General features: G+C 47.2%; 1 protein-coding gene across 1 annotated transcript in view; it reads left to right on the forward strand.

The window, feature by feature from the left end:
* The window catches only part of tmem104 (transmembrane protein 104), a 64484-nt gene extending 56827 nt beyond the window's left edge, over positions 1-7657 (forward strand). Inside the window, exon 10 of the mRNA XM_083930662.1 lies at positions 4038-7657. Coding sequence (XP_083786788.1) covers positions 4038-4801 — 764 coding nt within the window. The 3' untranslated portion in view covers positions 4802-7657. The remainder of the gene's footprint in view (positions 1-4037) is intronic.
* The last annotated feature ends 10322 nt before the right edge of the window (positions 7658-17979 follow it).

Consider the following 17979-nt stretch of genomic DNA (forward strand, 5'->3'; position numbering starts at 1 on the left):
AGTGGTTTGCACAGGAAAAGATAGATTTATTCATGTCATCTCATCTTCAACCTCTTATCCGGGGTCGGGTCGCGGGGGCAGCAGCTTTAGCAGGGGACCCCAAACTTCCCTTTCCCGGGCCACATTAACCAGCTCTAACTGGGGGATCCTGAGGCGTTCCCAGGCCAGTGTGGAGATCTAATCTCTCCACCTGGTCCTGGGTCTTCCCCGAGGCCTCCTCCCAGCTGGACGTGCCTGGAACACCTCCCTAGGGAGGCGCCCAGGGTTCATCCTTACCAGATGATCCTGAACCACCTCAACTGGCTCCTTTCAACGCAAAGGAGCAGCGGATTCATTCATTTAAATATAAATAGTTGCACTTCGTGTGTATAACACATCAGGCAAGAAAATACTTTGAGATCCCTGAGATGTAGGGATGTTTTGATACGATTGCTTTTATTTTTATATATATAAAAATTAGATTGAAGTCAAATTATGAGAAGAAAAAGATCCCTTTATTAGGGCGCCCTCCCACTGTGCCTTTGTCCCGTGCCCCGTGCTTTAGGGTCCTTGTCCCCCCCTCCAGGCCCGTTTGTACTCACACTACCTGGGCCTCGGAGAATGCTTCTTGCTGCCTATACGTCATCACGCCGTAACACGTCACACGCATTGATGACGTCATGGCGATGCGTGGCTTTGTTTCCAGATCTTTCCGTAGACCTCAGAGTTTTTGTGCGTCTTGTCGACTGTTTTTGAATCTTTTCATCAACCAAATCTGCAGTAAACACTCCACCTCCGCATCACACCAACGTGAACCTTTCACCGCCATTGTTGTTGTTGTTAAATGTCCGTGCATGGTCCCTCCTTCTATTTACTATGTCCGAACAGGCGCACATAAATGACGTCAGAACCGAACAGTGCTCGTACATGTGCAAACGTGCTTTACAAAAGCCCACCTCTCCCAAACGGGCCGTGGGCGGTCAGCTGGCCGCAGCTAGGCGCGGAGCGGTTGCACTCACACTGGTCAAACGCACTAGGCTTTAGCCGAAAAACCTGTTTTGGCCCGGTGCGGAAGGACAGTGTGAATGCGCCCTTAATCTCCAAGATATATTTTCTCTTTAGTGCTGCCACCAACGACTACTGTTCCATCGATGAATCTAAACCAGGGGGGTCACAGTGATCCAGTAAAGGGTCGCTGTGGCTGCAGGTTTTCATTCCAACCAAGCAAAAACACACCTGGTCCAACAAATCAACTGTGTGAAGACAGTTCAGGTGGTTGAGTAAGTCGAGTCAGGTGTGTTCTTGTTTGGTTGGAATGAAAACCTGCAGCCACAGCGACTCTTTACTGGATCACTTTGACACCCCTGCTCTAAACGATTCATTTTCCTCCAATCCAATTGTTTCATTGAGGCTTTGTTCATTTTATGTTGACAAACTGTGAGTCATTGTTAATGCAACACAGGTAAAATGCCATGTTACAAGAAATCCTAACTGTAAAGAGGTTAAAGAAGAAAGAATGTAAACGTCAGGATGTTTGAGTTGGATTAGAAGAAGGAACGAGCGAGTGTGCAGCCGGTGTAACCGCTACAAAGAGAGAAAAACGAGCTTGCTTCACAGTACAAGACAAGAACAAAGTGACATTTGGCGAAGGTTGTTTGGACAGTGTCAGATGATGTAGGGAGGTGTTTAAAAAGGCTGCACATCAAACGGTTCCAGGATTAGGGCTGGAGTTTGATTTCCTTTACAGTGGTAGAATAATAAAGAGGACTGTTTGGGATTGAACGGGAGTAAAGATGGATGGATTAGAGAGGGGCTGAATAAAAGGATCATTTCAGGGTTTGGCCCCAAACTGACCCGTCATCGCTACACTGCAGCTAAGCTCTGCCTCGTTAGCATGCATGCAGGGAGGAAAGGAGGGAGGGAGGGTTTGGCATTTGACAAGAACACAGTGCAGTTTTCAGGGAAAGCAGCGAAGGGGAGATGGTATAAACCTGCACCTGTGACCGTATACTCTCCCAGTCGGTCCCCAGGCCACGACCAGGGACATAAATATATTGTCATTTAACTGAAGGAAGATTTCCAGCCAAACATGAAGCTAAGTTCTGTTTGGTTTAGTCCAAATTAAATGAATAAAACAATACATACAAGCTGGGAAATGATGGATGATGGTCCGTTCCTTAGTCCGCTCATCCGTCCCTTAGTCCGTTGCTTCGTCCGTCCCTTAGTCTGTTCCTTCGTCCGTTCCTTAGTCCGTTCATCCGTCTGTTCCTTCGACCATTCCTTCGTCCGTTCGTCTGTCCCTTAGTCTGTTCCTTCGTCCGTTCATCCGTCCGTTCCTTAGTCCCTTCGTTCGTTCGTTCGTTCATCCGTCCGTCCGTCCCTTAGTCCGTCCCTTAGTCCGTTCCTTCGTCTGTTCCTTCGTCCGTTCATCCGTCCGTTTCTTCTCCGTTCCTTAGTCTGCTCATCCGTTCCTTCATCCGTTCCTTCGTCTGTTCCTTCGTCCATCCGTTCCTTAGTCCGTTCCTTAGTCCGTTCCTTAGTCCGTTCCTTCGTCCGTTCCTTTGTATGTTCCTTCTTACGTTCCTTGGTCTGTTCCTTCGTCCGTTCATTCGTCCGGTACTTAGCCCGGTCCTAGTCCAGTCCCTAGTCCAGTCCTTAGTCCTTCGTCCGTTCCTTCAACCGTTCCTACGTACATTCATCCGTCCGTTCCTTCGTCTGTCCCTTAGTCTGTTCCTTCGTCCGTTCATCCGTCCGTTCCTTAGTCCCTTCGTTCGTTCGTTCGTTCATCCGTCCGTTCCTTCGTCCGTTCGTCCGTCCCTTAGTCCGTCCCTTAGTCCGTTCCTTCGTACGTTCCTTCGTCTGTTCCTTCGTCCGTTCATCCGTCCGTTTCTTCTCCGTTCCTTAGTCTGCTCATCCGTTCCTTCATCCGTTCCTTCGTCTGTTCCTTCGTCCATCCGTTCCTTAGTCCGTTCCTTAGTCCGTTCCTTAGTCCGTTCCTTCGTCCGTTCCTTCAACCGTTCCTACGTACATTCATCCGTCCGTTCCTTCGTCCGTTCCTTTGTATGTTCCTTCTTACGTTCCTTGGTCTGTTCCTTCGTCCGTTCATTCGTCCGGTACTTAGCCCGGTCCTAGTCCAGTCCCTAGTCCAGTCCTTAGTCCTTCGTCCGTTCCTTCAACCGTTCCTACGTACATTCATCCGTCCGTTCCTTCGTCTGTTCCTTCGTCTGTTCCTTCGTATGTCCCAAACACAACCCGTTTCTGTCGTATTTCTGTCCAAAAGTCGTCCGTTTGTGATTTAGACAAAGAGGAACCAGAAGAAAAAGACTTATTCCGACCCGCTGTTGGCGGAGCGCCACCTACTGTAGCAGAGGGAGAGTTACTGCGTCATATTCCCATTTAACCCCGCTCATGTAAATCTGATTATTCCCTGAACAAGGGAAAGACCATATTCAGGTTACTGCTGTGACTGTAAAACGCACTGATGGACTCAAACATGAAGTGATTAGATTTTGGGGGTGAAAGGTCAAGAGTCAGGATCACTCTAACCTCATGTCTGTCCGTCCCATTCTTGTGAACGAGATATCCCAGGAACCCCTGCAGGGACTTTCATCAAATGTGGCACAGGGACAAACTGATTAGACTTTAGAGGTCAAAGGTTGTTATTGAGAGATTAATTGAAGATGGACCCTGTTTACAGCCGCACGTAATGCCGTTACGCATGGAGCAGCCGACAAAGAATGTCAGAATATTCACTCTTAATCAATATCTGCAGGTCAAAAACTGGGCTGGCCCTAATTCACACATGCGCTCACTCCCGTTCTTTGTACTCACATACAGCTGCTCTGAGTAATATCCAGATAACTTCAGGTTTGCAGTGCATGTGTGCAACTTTAAAGTTTAACAAATGAAGCCTCCGTAGCCTCATGAAACGTTGGTATCCATGCATCTCTCTGTATGAGGCGTTATGTTGCCGATAAACTCCAGGATTGTTGTCGTCTTTGTGCACAATTTACTGCCAGTTTGTTCTTAATTCCATGTCCTCTGTTCTCTTTTTGCAGCGTTCACCATGATGATCATCTTGGCTCTTATCCGCATCGGTAAAGGCACCGGTGAGGGCCGCCCACCAGTCGCCTCGTTCTCCGGCGTGCCCAACCTGTTTGGGGTGTGTGTCTACTCCTTCATGTGTCAACACTCCCTGCCCTCCCTGGTGACGCCCATCTCTGACAAGAAGCGCGTGGGCACCCTGGTGTTGGCGGACTACGTGCTGATCCTGGGCTTCTACGTCCTGCTCTCGTTCACCGCCATCTTCTGCTTTGACAGCTCGCTGCTGCACGACATGTACACCCTAAACTTCACAGACAACTGTCACGTGTTAGATATCCCGTTCCTGCGCTACTTCCTGGGCCTGTTCCCGGTTTTCACCATCAGCACCAACTTCCCCATCATCGCCGTAACACTTCGCAACAACTGGAAGACGCTGTTCCACCGAGACGGAGGCACCTACCCGTGGGTGGTGGACCGTGTCGTGTTTCCCCTCATCACCATGGTGCCCCCAATCGTGGTGGCCTTCTGCACCCACAATTTGGAGTCCCTGGTGGGCATTACAGGATCCTACGCCGGCACAGGGATCCAGTACATTATCCCAGCCTGCCTTGTGTATTTTTCCCGGCGCCATCTGGAGCCCGTGGTGGGTAGGGAGGCCATCAACAAGCACCGGTCTCCCTTCCGCCACGCCTTTTGGGTGTGGTTTGTCTTGGTGTGGGCCATCTCCTGCCTCATCTTCGTCACAGCCAACATCATCCTGACCGACACCAAGAAATGAGAACTCTCTGTACGTCTGTTCGGCCAGTCTTGTTCCCCTACACGAGGCCTTACTTGCTGCTGGTTGGACAGTGTGCCTTTTTTATGGGACTTTTGTTGCATATGTCGAATGTAATTAAGAGTAATTTATCAAATTTGTTAAAAAGGGACCAAATGCCAAGTGTGTTTTTGTTCCATCACAAAAGCTGCAACGGTGCATGACAACAATGAAAGGGAATTTAAGAGAGCCATTTATTAAAAGGATGTTTTGTCAACAAACACCTGATAGTCTGAGGTTTTCAAGGATTTGCATAGACACAACGTTAAGTAACTTGTTCATTGCTCGGTCGCGTGACGTTGGCTTGCTTATTATTGGACGAAACCCTCATCTCCTACGTTTAAAGGTTCGGGGTTTCAGATTCTGTTCGACAATCCAACTTAAACTTTGTTTGAAGCACATTCGCACTTCAAGTGTTCTGTTCTGGTTCTGCATCCGGTGCTTCTTTATTTTAGGATTCCTTATTCAAATCCCAAACTGACTGAAGGGTTAGGGGTTAACGTGACAGTTCCGCTTTCTTGATGTGTTATTGTGTGAGGTACTTATCCATAGTCAGAGTTTTACCTACAGTAGATGACTGTTAGCACGCCACCAGGTTGGAGGAGCAGACGGGAGTGCTGACACGGGGGCAGCTGAACGCACTTTAGTCACCCTTAAAAAGAAAAATGTACGCTACATTATCTTAACGTACTCCTACGCACAAGCACAACTTTATCACGCAGCGCATCAACTGCTTGAGTCAGACTTACAGTGGTTTGTAAACAAATAGATGAAGATAACACACAAAGAAGAGACACTATAAGGCCAGAGGTAACCTCCTACTGGAAGGAACGCCGCCTTCATGTTGAACTGCACACCTTTGACGTTTAGTGACTGTTTCACGGTTGCACAAACATTTAAACACTTGGCTAACTGCTCGAAACCTCCTCTGTGGCAGTTCCCGCTACAGCAACGACAAAAAGCCCTTCACCGTAGAGACAAGCTGTGAAAATACTATAGATTTAGCTTACACTTTATCTGCTGCCCCCGTCCACAGCGTTAAGTTGTTTAGCTTCGTGCCTGGCGCCATCTGCACTTGAGAACGTCTGAACTGTCCCTTTAAGATGCTGAAGGGATCCTCTGGACCTTTGGGGCAGAGTGTTCTCAATAAATATATATTAAAAGCAATTGAAAGAGCAGAGTAGTGACAAGAAGAAGCGCCCGTCACGTCCAGACTCATGTTCTGTTGCTAAACTGCTCGTCGTCTCCGCACGTTAGTAATGAAATTGGAAGAGAAACCAACAGAAGCAGACAAACAAACAAATCAGCGTTGATCATTCTTTCACGGCTGACGCGCATCCATTCCTCAGCGGCGGGAGCGCCGGCCTCCACGCTCCTCGTCCCCTTGTGAACAATGAAGCTCCGTCAGTGACAGACCCGCTGATAGATATGCCTCCAGGAAGAGCTCCATCTCTGTTTATCACCAGACACGCGCGCCTGTAGTTCACACACAGGGCATGTCTCTCGTCTTTTACTGCTCAGCAGCCATTCATGACTCTGTCAGCCTCGTACTGTATCTATTACAACACCTGACAGGATAACAGTGATCTACGGCGGTGCGGTTGTGGCTGTGAGGAAGGCGTCGGTGGCCAAAAGTGACGACACGCTACCCACTGTACTCAGAGTTGGGCCTTCGTGATTAGACTTTGGTAGGCTTCATTTTTGACCTTCATCGTTCACTGGCCTCATTTTGATCATCTGATTTTTATAAATCATTATTATAAGTGACATCTTAAAGGGTTGGTACAAAAAAACAATCACTTTTCAATCTTATTATTATTATTATGTAATTATACATTCAACGGTACCAAAACTACCGGAACTTTAAAAAAAACAACACCACAGATATCGAGCATAGGTTACCGGGGTTAGCATGAGGCTAACGTTAGCTCATCCTGCAGCTGAGAGTTATGGAAACAATCAACTAAGAGTTGAGTTGTGGACGATCGCGGTCTGTATAAAAGAGATGGACGTAGTTACTGTGATGTCACCCGTTAGTTTGTGGACGACTGTTTTGAAGCCAGGAGATTTGCATTTTGGGTTTGTCGCCATCTTGGTTCTTTTTAACCGGACGTGAGCGTATTTGGACCAGTGGGTGGAGCTGGGGAGTATTTTGGGGTTGCATTAAACCCTAAAGAGGGAAACTGATGATTTTCATCCGGTGAATCATTTTCCAGCGAACTATTGCTGATAAGTGAGCATCACTGTTCCCTGCAGTGACACAGAGTTGGGTGAAAATCAGCAACACATGTTGGCATTGTTAGCTAGGTGCAATTGAACACTGATGAAGACGTTTTCAGGCGACCAAAATGTTCCAGTGAACTTTAATAAAGTGAAAACACGCGGTTAAAAGGTTTAACACAAAAAACGAGTGCACGGTTATTTTAATGTACACGGTGCCGTCGATATGTATCGCTAAACCTCTAGCCTGTCGCTAGCATGGCGACATGTCAATCACAAGGTAGCCCCACCCTAAAGCTGGTCTGTTTGACTCTAAATGGGACCATCTTTGACTAAATGAACATCTGTATTGAAGATTTGAGACTAAAGATTGAGAAATAAACTCTGCTGGACATTAGAGAGAATGCAGCTTTAAGTGGAGTCTCCTCCTGCTGGACATTAGAGAGAATGCAGCTTTAAGTGGAGTCTCCTCCTGCTGGACATTAGAGAGAATGCAGCTTTAAGTGGAGTCTCCTCCTGCTGGACATTAGAGAGAATGCAGCTTTAAGTGGAGTCTCCCCCTGCTGGACATTAGAGAGAATGCAGCTTTAAGTGGAGTCTCCTCCTGCTGGACATTAGAGAGAATGCAGCTTTAAGTGGAGTCTCCTCCTGCTGGACATTAGAGAGAATGCAGCTTTAAGTGGAGTCTCCTCCTGCTGGACATTAGAGAGAATGCAGCTTTAAGTGGCGTCTCCTCCTGCTGGACATTAGAGAGAATGCAGCTTTAAGTGGAGTCTCCTCCTGCTGGACATTAGAGAGAATGCAGCTTTAAGTGGAGTCTCCCCCTGCTGGACATTAGAGAGAATGCAGCTTTAAGTGGAGTCTCCCCCTGCTGGACATTAGAGAGACTGCAGCTTTAAGTGGAGTCTCCTCCTGCTGGACATTAGAGAGAATGCAGCTTTAAGTGGAGTCTCCTCCTGCTGGACATTAGAGAGAATGCAGCTTTAAGTGGAGTCTCCTCCTGCTGGACATTAGAGAGAATGCAGCTTTAAGTGGAGTCTCCCCCTGCTGGACATTAGAGAGAATGCAGCTTTAAGTGGAGTCTCCTCCTGCTGGACATTAGAGAGAATGCAGCTTTAAGTGGAGTCTCCTCCTGCTGGACATTAGAGAGAACGCAGCTTTAAGTGGAGTCTCCTCCTGCTGGACATTAGAGAGAATGCAGCTTTAAGTGGAGTCTCCTCCTGCTGGACATTAGAGAGAATGCAGCTTTAAGTGGAGTCTCCTCCTGCTGGACATTAGAGAGAATGCAGCTTTAAGTGGAGTCTCCTCCTGCTGGACATTAGAGAGAATGCAGCTTTAAGTGGAGTCTCCTCCTGCTGGACATTAGAGAGAATGCAGCTTTAAGTGGAGTCTCCTCCTGCTGGACATTAGAGAGAATGCAGCTTTAAGTGGAGTCTCCTCCTGCTGGACATTAGGGAGAATGCAGCTTTAAGTGGAGTCTCCTCCTGCTGGACATTAGAGAGAATGCAGCTTTAAGTGGAGTCTCCTCCTGCTGGACAGCTTTTCCATCAATGCCGTTTAAAGTGAAAGGTGTTCTGTGACGTGTGCGTTGTTAAAGGTACTGTCAGACTTCCACTCATGCACCGTTGGGTGCGCGGATGTGGGGTCATAAAATCACCCGCGGAGCTTCTGTGACGTCAGTATTTCCGTGTTCACACTCGTGTCGCGCTCGGTCTCTGGTGTTTTCCTCCTCTTCTGGAACATGTGAATGAAAAGTACAAACACTTTAAAGGGACAGTTCAGATGTTTTTAAGTGTGGGCGCACGAGGTTATCGTGCACAGTCAGTGTGTCACGTCGTGTTTAATCGGTAAACGGAGCACTTTGAAAATCTTTAGCGTGAACTGACAGCGAGGTAAATATATCGAACACTCGAACCGACCGATCTTTTCAGGCGTTTAAAGCATCAAATACTTTTGTTGTCATCTTCCTTCTCTCTCTCACGCGGACTGTGGAGATGAACCTGACGAAAACACACTTCAGCGTATCAGAACTGGCCCTTTAAGAGTGCGTGTGTGTGCGTGTGTGTGTGTGTGTGCGTGTAATGACTCTTGGGTAGAGTTGTGAAATGTGCCTTTTCATGGGCTTTTTGTTCCGGCCCTAAACTTCTCGCCTCTGCTGCTGTTGTTGTTTTGTTGTTTTGTGTCTTTTCTTCAAACGTGGCGCGTGTTCATGGATTTTACTTTCTAACGCCTCTCTTTCTTTTCTTTCTTTTCTTCTTCTTTGTTACGTCGACAGCGTTTCTCCTTTATGTTCCTTTGTTTGTTTACAGTAATGTGACGAGCCTGTGATTCTGTTCGCCGCTTTGATCGATGCTCTGTGTGATTGTTATTATTGTTATTGTTATTTTTATGTTTCACAAAGAAAATAAAGGCTTCATGTTCATCTGAACCTCAGTGATCAGCTCTCACTTACACGTCCCACACCGTGAACAAGAGAAATCTCATTCTGTGAACAAAAGTAATAACGTGATTGTGTTTATTCCCCCATGAAACCACAGCAGCAGCGTTATGCACACACACACTCATGCACACACACACGCATGCACACACACAAACACACGCATACACACACACACACACACACAAGCATACACACACACAAACGCACGCATACACACACGCACACATGCACACGCATACACACGCACACATGCATACACACACACAAACACACGCATACACACACGCACACATGCACACGCATACATACACACACACACACACATGCATACACACAGACACGCACACACACCCATTACCTAACACTGACCTAACCCTAATTCAGACCTGAACCTTAGAACCAACTCTTAACCCCCTAACAGGCCTTTGAAGTAAGGTGCGTTTCCACTCTGGTCCAATACCCGGAGTGAGGCGGGTCTAACCGTCGTAACGCCCCTAATTTGCATGTGAGTCGCTAGAGCGCCCTGTTTCCTCCCCTGAGAGAATCCCGGCTGCTGATTGGCTGCAGCTCTCAGCGGGATGTGACGTGTGGTCGTACAGAACAACACGGTGAAGTCGAGGCGACACTTTTATCCAGTGGTGAAGAAGAACGCAGCACAGTAAATGATCTGTGCACGGGCTTGTTAACATGAGTGCTGGATTCTGACCCGCAGCCCTTTGCTTCTCTCTCTCTCTCTCTCTCTCTCTCTCTCTCTCTCTCTCTCTCTCTCTCTCTCTCTCTCTCTCTCTCTCTCTCTCTCTCTCATCCTGTACCTCAATATCTCTGCATGTTTGACGCTTTTTACATTTTTCACATGTTTATCCTGCTTAATTACACTTTACACTGTTACAATATGAGAAAGTTAAGGCAACAAAAGGTGACGGTTAAGTTTAGACAACAAAAGGTGACGGTTAAGTTCAGACGACATTTCTTTGAACTGAACTAAGTGGAAGTGTGGAAGGGCTGTGGAGCGGGTGTGTGGTCCGATGGTCAGGGAACGACTCCCGAGTTTGTCCTTGAGAGGAGACTTTAACTGCTGCACCATCTGCGGCGGAGTCCATCCTGGTCCACAGCACTTCTTTAGTACCGGAGTTATTTACTCTGACTGGTTCAGGTGCTGCTGTGAGACCTGCTCCCTCCCACAGGTGAGCTGCGGCGGTGGAGGCCATAACGACCCCATCACGGCTTTATTAAGTGTCTGCAGCAGACGGGACACTGCAGCCGCCGCAGAGACGGAGGAGAAACCGGGCTCAGCGTCCCGTTCTTTCCTCCGTCTGCGGTCGTGTCGTACAGGCGTCATGGCTGATGGGCTGCGCTCACCTTACCTCACTAATGAGAGGCGGCGTCAGTAAACACACGAGGCTACGAGATAAGACCCGGGTGCATTAAAGCGACGCCAGGAGTTCGCTGAGTGCTGACAGTGTTAGTAAGCACCCGAGAGAAAGGCAGAGATTGATTAAGAGCATTAAACGTTGCAGCTTCCTCGTCGGCCAGCTCCCTTTGTTCGATTCCAGCATCATTCACATTTAACATTTCCCTGCCTGAGGTTTTTTAGCACATTTGGAAGTCGTCACCAGCCAGGTGTAGTCTCGTCTCGTAGTGACAGATGGCTTCTTTTAGTTCCAGACGGATGCTTCCCTGTTTTTATTGACCTCTTGTTTGGGGGGGGGGGGGTGCCTTCCTCGTGCCTTCCTCGTGCCTCGCTGCTGTGAGGTTCATAAGCACAAACGGGGCTCAGGAGAAGTCTAGGGTCACGGTATTTTAGCGATGGTGGCCAAGCGCAGACGGAGCTGCTCTGGTGTCCTCGTCGCCGTCGTGCAGAACAGAGAGAAACTGCGGACATCAAGACGTCTGGCTCTTTCTGGACAGGAGGGACGTTACTGTCTCTCTGCTTCTTGCTGCCTATACGTCATCACGCCGTAACACGTCACACGCATTGATGACGTCATGGCGATGCGTGGCTTTGTTTCCAGATCTTTCCGTAGACCTCGGAGTTTTTGTGCGTCTTGTCGACTGTTTTTGAATCTTTTCATCGACCAAATCTGCAGTAAACACTCCACCTCCGCATCACACCAACGTGAACCTTTCACCGCCATTGTTTGAAATGTCCGCGCATGGTCCCTCCTTCTTTTTTCTACGTCCCAACAGGCGCACAGGAAATGACCTCAGAACCACCGTAGGCCTCGAGCTCGTACACGTGCGCACGCTCGTGCTCGTACACGTGCAGACGTGCTTTACAAAAGCCCACCTCTCCCAAACGGGCCGTGGACGGCAAGCGTACCGCTCCTAGGCGCGGTACGGTTGCACTCACACTGGTCACAGGAACCAGACTTTAGCCGTGAAACGTGCTCGGGCACGGTACGGAGGCACAGTGGGAGTGCTTAGACGTAAACGTGATGGAGTAACGTAGTAAGTGCAGGCGTGAGTGAATGATCCGTATGTTCTTTGTATTTTGACCTTGGAAGTAGTTTTCCTGCTCACATCCACACGTCACGGTCTCTGTGTTTGGTTATTCTCTCCTTCCCTCTCTGATGTATCGACACGAGCTGCGGTTGAATATTCTGCCAGCGTGGCGTCTGGTGAGAGTGTCAGTGCATGATTTATAACCGTTAACACTGAACGTGCAGACGGGCACAAGCATCCGCTGACTCGTTGTTTCCATTCAGGAGGCGTCCGCGGCACTCTTTGACCCCGTCGACCCAGCAGACGTTCATCACTCCCCATGTCCGTTTGCAGATTCTGGCTTTTTAAAAATGATTTTATTGCTTATAAACTGATTTATTTTGCCCCTTGCGGAGACTTAAAAATGTTTTATTTAGTGTCGGACAGTTTTAGTGTCACGCGACGGTCCAAATGTTGCTTTATACGACGGTTAGCTCTGACTGCGTGATGTGATTGGACGAGAGGCCTTTAATGAGGGCTGATATACAGAACAACATCAACGGGGACTTTTATTCCTATGACTCCCAACGCTCAGTGTTCTGCTAATTACATTATGGGTCGTTAGATCTTAGATCATTAAAGACTCTGCACAGATGAACACAGAAAATGTTTGAGTGAATTCACGACTGGTTGTCAGACGAGGACGAAGGGTAGTAAAGAAGTGTGGATACTCCAATGCAAACCTCAGGGTTCGCTCGTACGTTTGTGTTTCAGCAGCATGAGGAAGCTTTTTCTCCTTGTTCTCAGTCGGCGTGTTCAGTTTGTCTTATTCTAATGTATTTAACTTCTACTATTTCCAGTTTTTATCGACTCTGGTTGTCCGTGAATTCATGTGTTAGTGTGCGGCGGTTGTACGGCGTGCTGTTTGGACCCAATCACTGCTGTTTCATGTATAATCACGTCCTTATGTGTATCTGTTATAGGCTTAACACAAAACAGTCAGGAACCATTTCAGTTGTTCATCTTCAGCCTCTTATCCGGGGTCAGGTCTCGGGGGCAGCAGCTTTAGCAGGGGACCCCAAACTTCCCTTTCCCGGGCCACATTAACCAGCTCTAACTGGGGGATCCTGAGGCGTTCCCAGGCCAGTGTGGAGATCTAATCTCTCCACCTGGTCCTGGGTCTTCCCCGAGCCCTCCTCCCAGCTGGACGTGCCTGGAACACCTCCCTAGGGAGGCGCCCAGGGTTCATCCTTACCAGATGATCCTAAACCACCTCAACTGGCTCCTTTCAACACAAAGGAGCAGCGGCTCTACTCCGAGTTCCTCACGGATGCTGAACTTCTCCCCCTCTCTCTAAGGGAGACTCCAGACCCCCTCCTGAGGAAACACATTTCACACGCTTGGACCTGGACCTGGTTCTTTGGGTCCTGACCTGGACCTGGTTCTTTGGGTCCTGACCCAGCTTTCATGACCACAGGTGAGGGTAGGAACCAGGACTGAGCGGTAGATCCAGAGCTTTGCCTTCCTCAGCTCATGAATGATTTAATAATCAGATCATAATCTGCCGTCGCTTGTTACTGTTAACTATAAAATGGCGCTCGCTGTATAAAAACAATATCACAGCTGTGATTATATTACCTAACGACCCGATCCCAGCTGTGATAGTTTCCTGTATCAGCACCTGGAGTGTGATATGGTTTAATTAGAGGCTTTTCTGTCCTGAGGTAAACAACAACAACAATAACCCCCACATCCTGGTGCTTTCCGCAGGGTTCGGAGGCGTGGGAGTGGTAAATACCATCACATCAGTATCAGCCTCCGTTGGTCTGATCCTTATCCACTCAGTGTCATGTCTCCGAACTTTAGGAGTCTTTTGAGCTCAGACGCTAAATGAGCACGACAGATGTCCGACAACGCGCCATAAAACGCTGCTGACGACCCTTTTTCCTCTGTTCGTATCATTTCTGTTGCTGAGATAGAAGAAGTTCCTGCAGCTCTCGGTCTGCGTGTGATTGACAGGCTGCAGGACGCCGTCCCGTGCAGCTCGCCTCTCTATTACAGCAGCCGGGTCGACAGGACCGCTGTCAGCTCGCCGCTTCACTGAGAAAGCGTTGACTGGAACTGGAGACCCTGACACCTGGTGTCTGGTTAACAGCGTACCGCCAACGCCTCCTCCGTCATTCGTGACGCTCTCACGCGGCTCCATCCTGCACGGGCTGGTGATCTCCTGCGTGAAGATGGTGTTTTCAAGGCCAACACGGACATGGAAGCCATATTTATTAGCAAGTGAACGAAGCAAGAAGCCCCGACAGGAAAAAGAAAGGTTCTGCTCTGGGTTGGGTGAACCTGCGGCACCTTCCAGCATCTGTCCACGTGGTAACGGTCCCCGTAAGGACCCGATGGCGTCGCATTTCAACGCTCCGGGAGTCCTGTTGTGAATTCAAACACATCGAATGTTACTTCAGGTTCAGGCAACAAAACATTATGTCGTTTTCAAACATGGCCTTTATCCAGGGGGGCTCCTGACGCTCGTGGGCCCATTCAGAAATTCATCTACGGCCCTGGGTTCCTAACAGCTGCTCCAGTTACCACGAATCTGCTTCTTCCTGATATTTTTTGAACAGTCCAGTTGAAATGCATATCGACTCGTTGACCTTCAACTCTAAACTAACGACCTTTACTCCTCCTGAAAGCTCTGGAGGTGTTTGTTGCCTCTGTGCGCGCGGCGTGAATGTTCCATACTTTTGCCTCTTATCCGGGGTCGGGTCTCGGGGCCAGCAGCTTTAGCAGGGGACCCCAAACTTCCCTTTCCCGGGCCACATTAACCAGCTCTAACTGGGGGATCCTGAGGCGTTCCCAGGCCAGTGTGGAGATCTAATATCTCCACCTGGTCCTGGGTCTTCCCCGAGGCCTCCTCCCAGCTGGACGTGCCTGGAACACCTCCCTAGGGAGGCGCCCAGGGTTCATCCAGACCAGATGATCCTGAACCACCTCAACTGGCTCCTTTCAACACAAAGGAGCAGCGGCTCTACTCCGAGTTCCTCACGGATGCTGAACTTCTCCCCCTCTCTCTAAGGGAGACTCCAGACCCCCTCCTGAGGAAACACATTTCACACGCTTGGACCTGGACCTGGTTCTTTGGGTCCTGACCTGGACCTGGTTCTTTGGGTCCTGACCTGGACCTGGTTCTTTGGGTCCTGACCTGGACCTGGTTCTTTGGGTCCTGACCCAGCTTTCATGACCACAGGTGAGGGTAGGAACCAGGACTGAGGGTAGATCCAGAGCTTTGCCTTCCTCAGCTCTCTTTTCATCACAACGGTGCGGTAGAGCGACTGCAGCTCCGCCCCCACATTTTGTGTCGTTTTTGGTCAGTTTGTGTCTTTTTGTGGTCATTTTGTGTCGTTTTTGGTAATTTTGTCTTTTTTTGGTAATTTTGTGTCTTTTTTGTCATTTTGTGTCTTTTTTGGTCATTTTGTTTCTTTTTTGGTCATTTTGTGTCTTTTTTTGGTCATTTTGTGTGTTCTTTTGGTCATTTTGTGTCTTTTTTGTTAATTTATGGTCATTTTATGTCTTTTTGTGGTCATTTTGTGTATTTTTTTGGTGATTTTGTTTCTTTTTTGGTCAGTTTGTGTCTTTTTTTGGTCATTTTGTGTCTTTTTTTGGTCATTTTGTGTCTTCTTTTGGTCATTTTGTGTCTTTTTTGTCATTTTGTGGTCATTTTGTGTCTTTTTTGGTCATTTTGTGTCTTTTTTTGGTCAGTTTGTGTCTTCTTTTGGTAATTTTGTGTCTTTTCTGGTCAGTGTGTGTCTTTTTTTGGTCATTTTCTGTCTTTTTTTGGTCATTTTGTGGTCATTTTATGTATTTTTTTGGTCAGTTTGTGTCTTTTCTGGTCAGTTTGTGTCTTTTTTTGGTCAGTTTGTGTCTTCTTTTGGTCATTTTGTGTCTTTTCTGGTCAGTGTGTGTCTTTTTTTGGTCATTTTCTGTCTTTTTTTGGTCATTTTGTGTCTTTTCTGGTCAGTTTGTGTCTTTTTTTGGTCATTTTGTGTCTTTTCTGGTCATTTTGTGTCTCTTCAGGACTCGTTCCCTACCTGTTTTCCTCTCTGGCCTGTAAATCACATTTAATCAAGAGCAGTTTTTTCTTAATGCAGTAAATTACTTTTAAAAGGCCGGTCCGTGCACTTGTGTTGTGTTTAGTCCCACGTTATGAGCGATGAGTCCTCCATTAAAAATATGTGAAAGTCGTGTTGTTTCAAAGACGTTTGAGCGACAGTGATGTTTAACGGCGGGCGTTTGTCCCCGTGTTTCCATAAATCCAGAATAAATCAGACTGAGGATGCAGTTAACACGGAGGTGGTGTTAATAATTACTGTTATAAAAGTCATTTCTGTTAATCACCCGTAGAACGACACCAGTGCGGGTCCCTGACTCTCTCCTCGAGTTCATCGCCTTCTTAAAATTCCCGTCCACGCCCAGGGGGGTTCGCTCACTCGGGGTTGAAATGGGCGCCACACCTGTAGGAAACCTGCGGGAAGGTCAACAAAGTTAATTGTTAAATATTTAAAGCGCCCTCCCGAGGTTAACGGAGGCGACTGCTAATCATCATTCCCAGTGTACCCTGGGCTCGTGACGCATGAGCAGCCAGGAGCCGCGTGTTGTGCCGCGCGGCAGAGCACGAATGCAAATCACCGACGTCAGATATTCTGAGCACAACGCCGCGGAGACGCTCGAGCTTCTGTATTCTGGGAGTGGAAAGAGCTTTGAAATAATTGGACTGGGAAGGAAACTAACACTGCCAATGCTGATGTATAACTTTAGATTATTTTCACATACCTTTTCCTCTCTGTCTTCAAATATTTATATATTTATTCATCTTTCAATGATGTTTTGACCCTGGTTCTGTTTTTAGTACGTAAATATTTCATTTCATTGGAGAAGAAAACTGACTTTGTGGTCATTTTGTGTCTTTTTTTTGTGGTTATTTTGAGTCTTTTTTTGGTCATTTTGTGTCTTTTTCTGGTCATTTTGTGTCCTTTTTTGGTTATTTTGAGTCTTTTTTTGGTCATTTTGTGTCTTTTTCTGGTCATTTTGTTTCTTTTTGTTGTCATTTTGTGTCTTTTTTTGGTCATTTTGTGTCTTTTTTTGGTCATTTTGTGTCTTTTTGTTGTCATTTTGTGTCTTTTTGATCATTTACTGTGTCTTTTTCTGGTCATTTTGTGTCTTTTTTTGTTCATTTTGCGTCTTTTTTTTGTCATTTTGCGTCTTTTTTTGTCATTTTGTGTCTTTTTGTGTTCATTTTGTGTCTTTTTGATCATTTACTGCGTCTTTTTTTGTCATTTTGTGTCTTTTTTTGTTCATTTTGCGTCTTTTTTTTGTCATTTTGCGTCTTTTTTTGTCATTTTGTGTCTTTTTTTGGTCATTTTGACTCTTTTTTTGGTCATTTTGTTTCTCTTTGTGTTCATTTTGTGTCATTTTTGGTTATTTTGTGTCTTTTTCTGGTCATTTTGTGTCTTTTTCTGGTCATTTTCAATCAATTAATCAACCAATAATACTTTATTCATCCCCGAGGAGAAATTCTTTTGATTCTTTTTGGTCATTTTTATCTCTTTTTGATGTAATTTCACTTTCATGTTGCTGTTGTAGTGCTGAAAAGTTAACAACACTAACTGTCCGATCTTAAATGGCAGGAGACACGCACGTCAGATCATCCCCACAGTCATGTACTGTATCATTAGTGCTGCAGGAGTCGTCCCGTCTGAACTTTTACTGGTCAGATAAACGCCAGGTCGCCATGACAACTCATAAATTATCCCTCTATCTATATTTTTCCTGATAGTAAAACAGGAATTTCCATCCTTCCAGAATGTGAATAACTTAAAGTCTCTCTCCGCAAAACAAAGGTCAAAGGTACCGCTGCATTTCTCCAGGAGCCTCCGTCCTCGGAGGATTAAGTGACAAAGTCTGGATTGATGGTCGGACAGCGGGGCGGCGGGGGAGTCGCTGGAGGTCGGGGAGTCCTCATTAGGGTTCGCAGTCAGAATGTAAAACGCTGAAAGTGACAGCG

The sequence above is a fragment of the Echiichthys vipera genome (genome assembly GCF_963691815.1).
Source record: "Echiichthys vipera genome assembly, chromosome: 17".
Lineage (NCBI taxonomy): Eukaryota > Metazoa > Chordata > Actinopteri > Perciformes > Trachinidae > Echiichthys > Echiichthys vipera.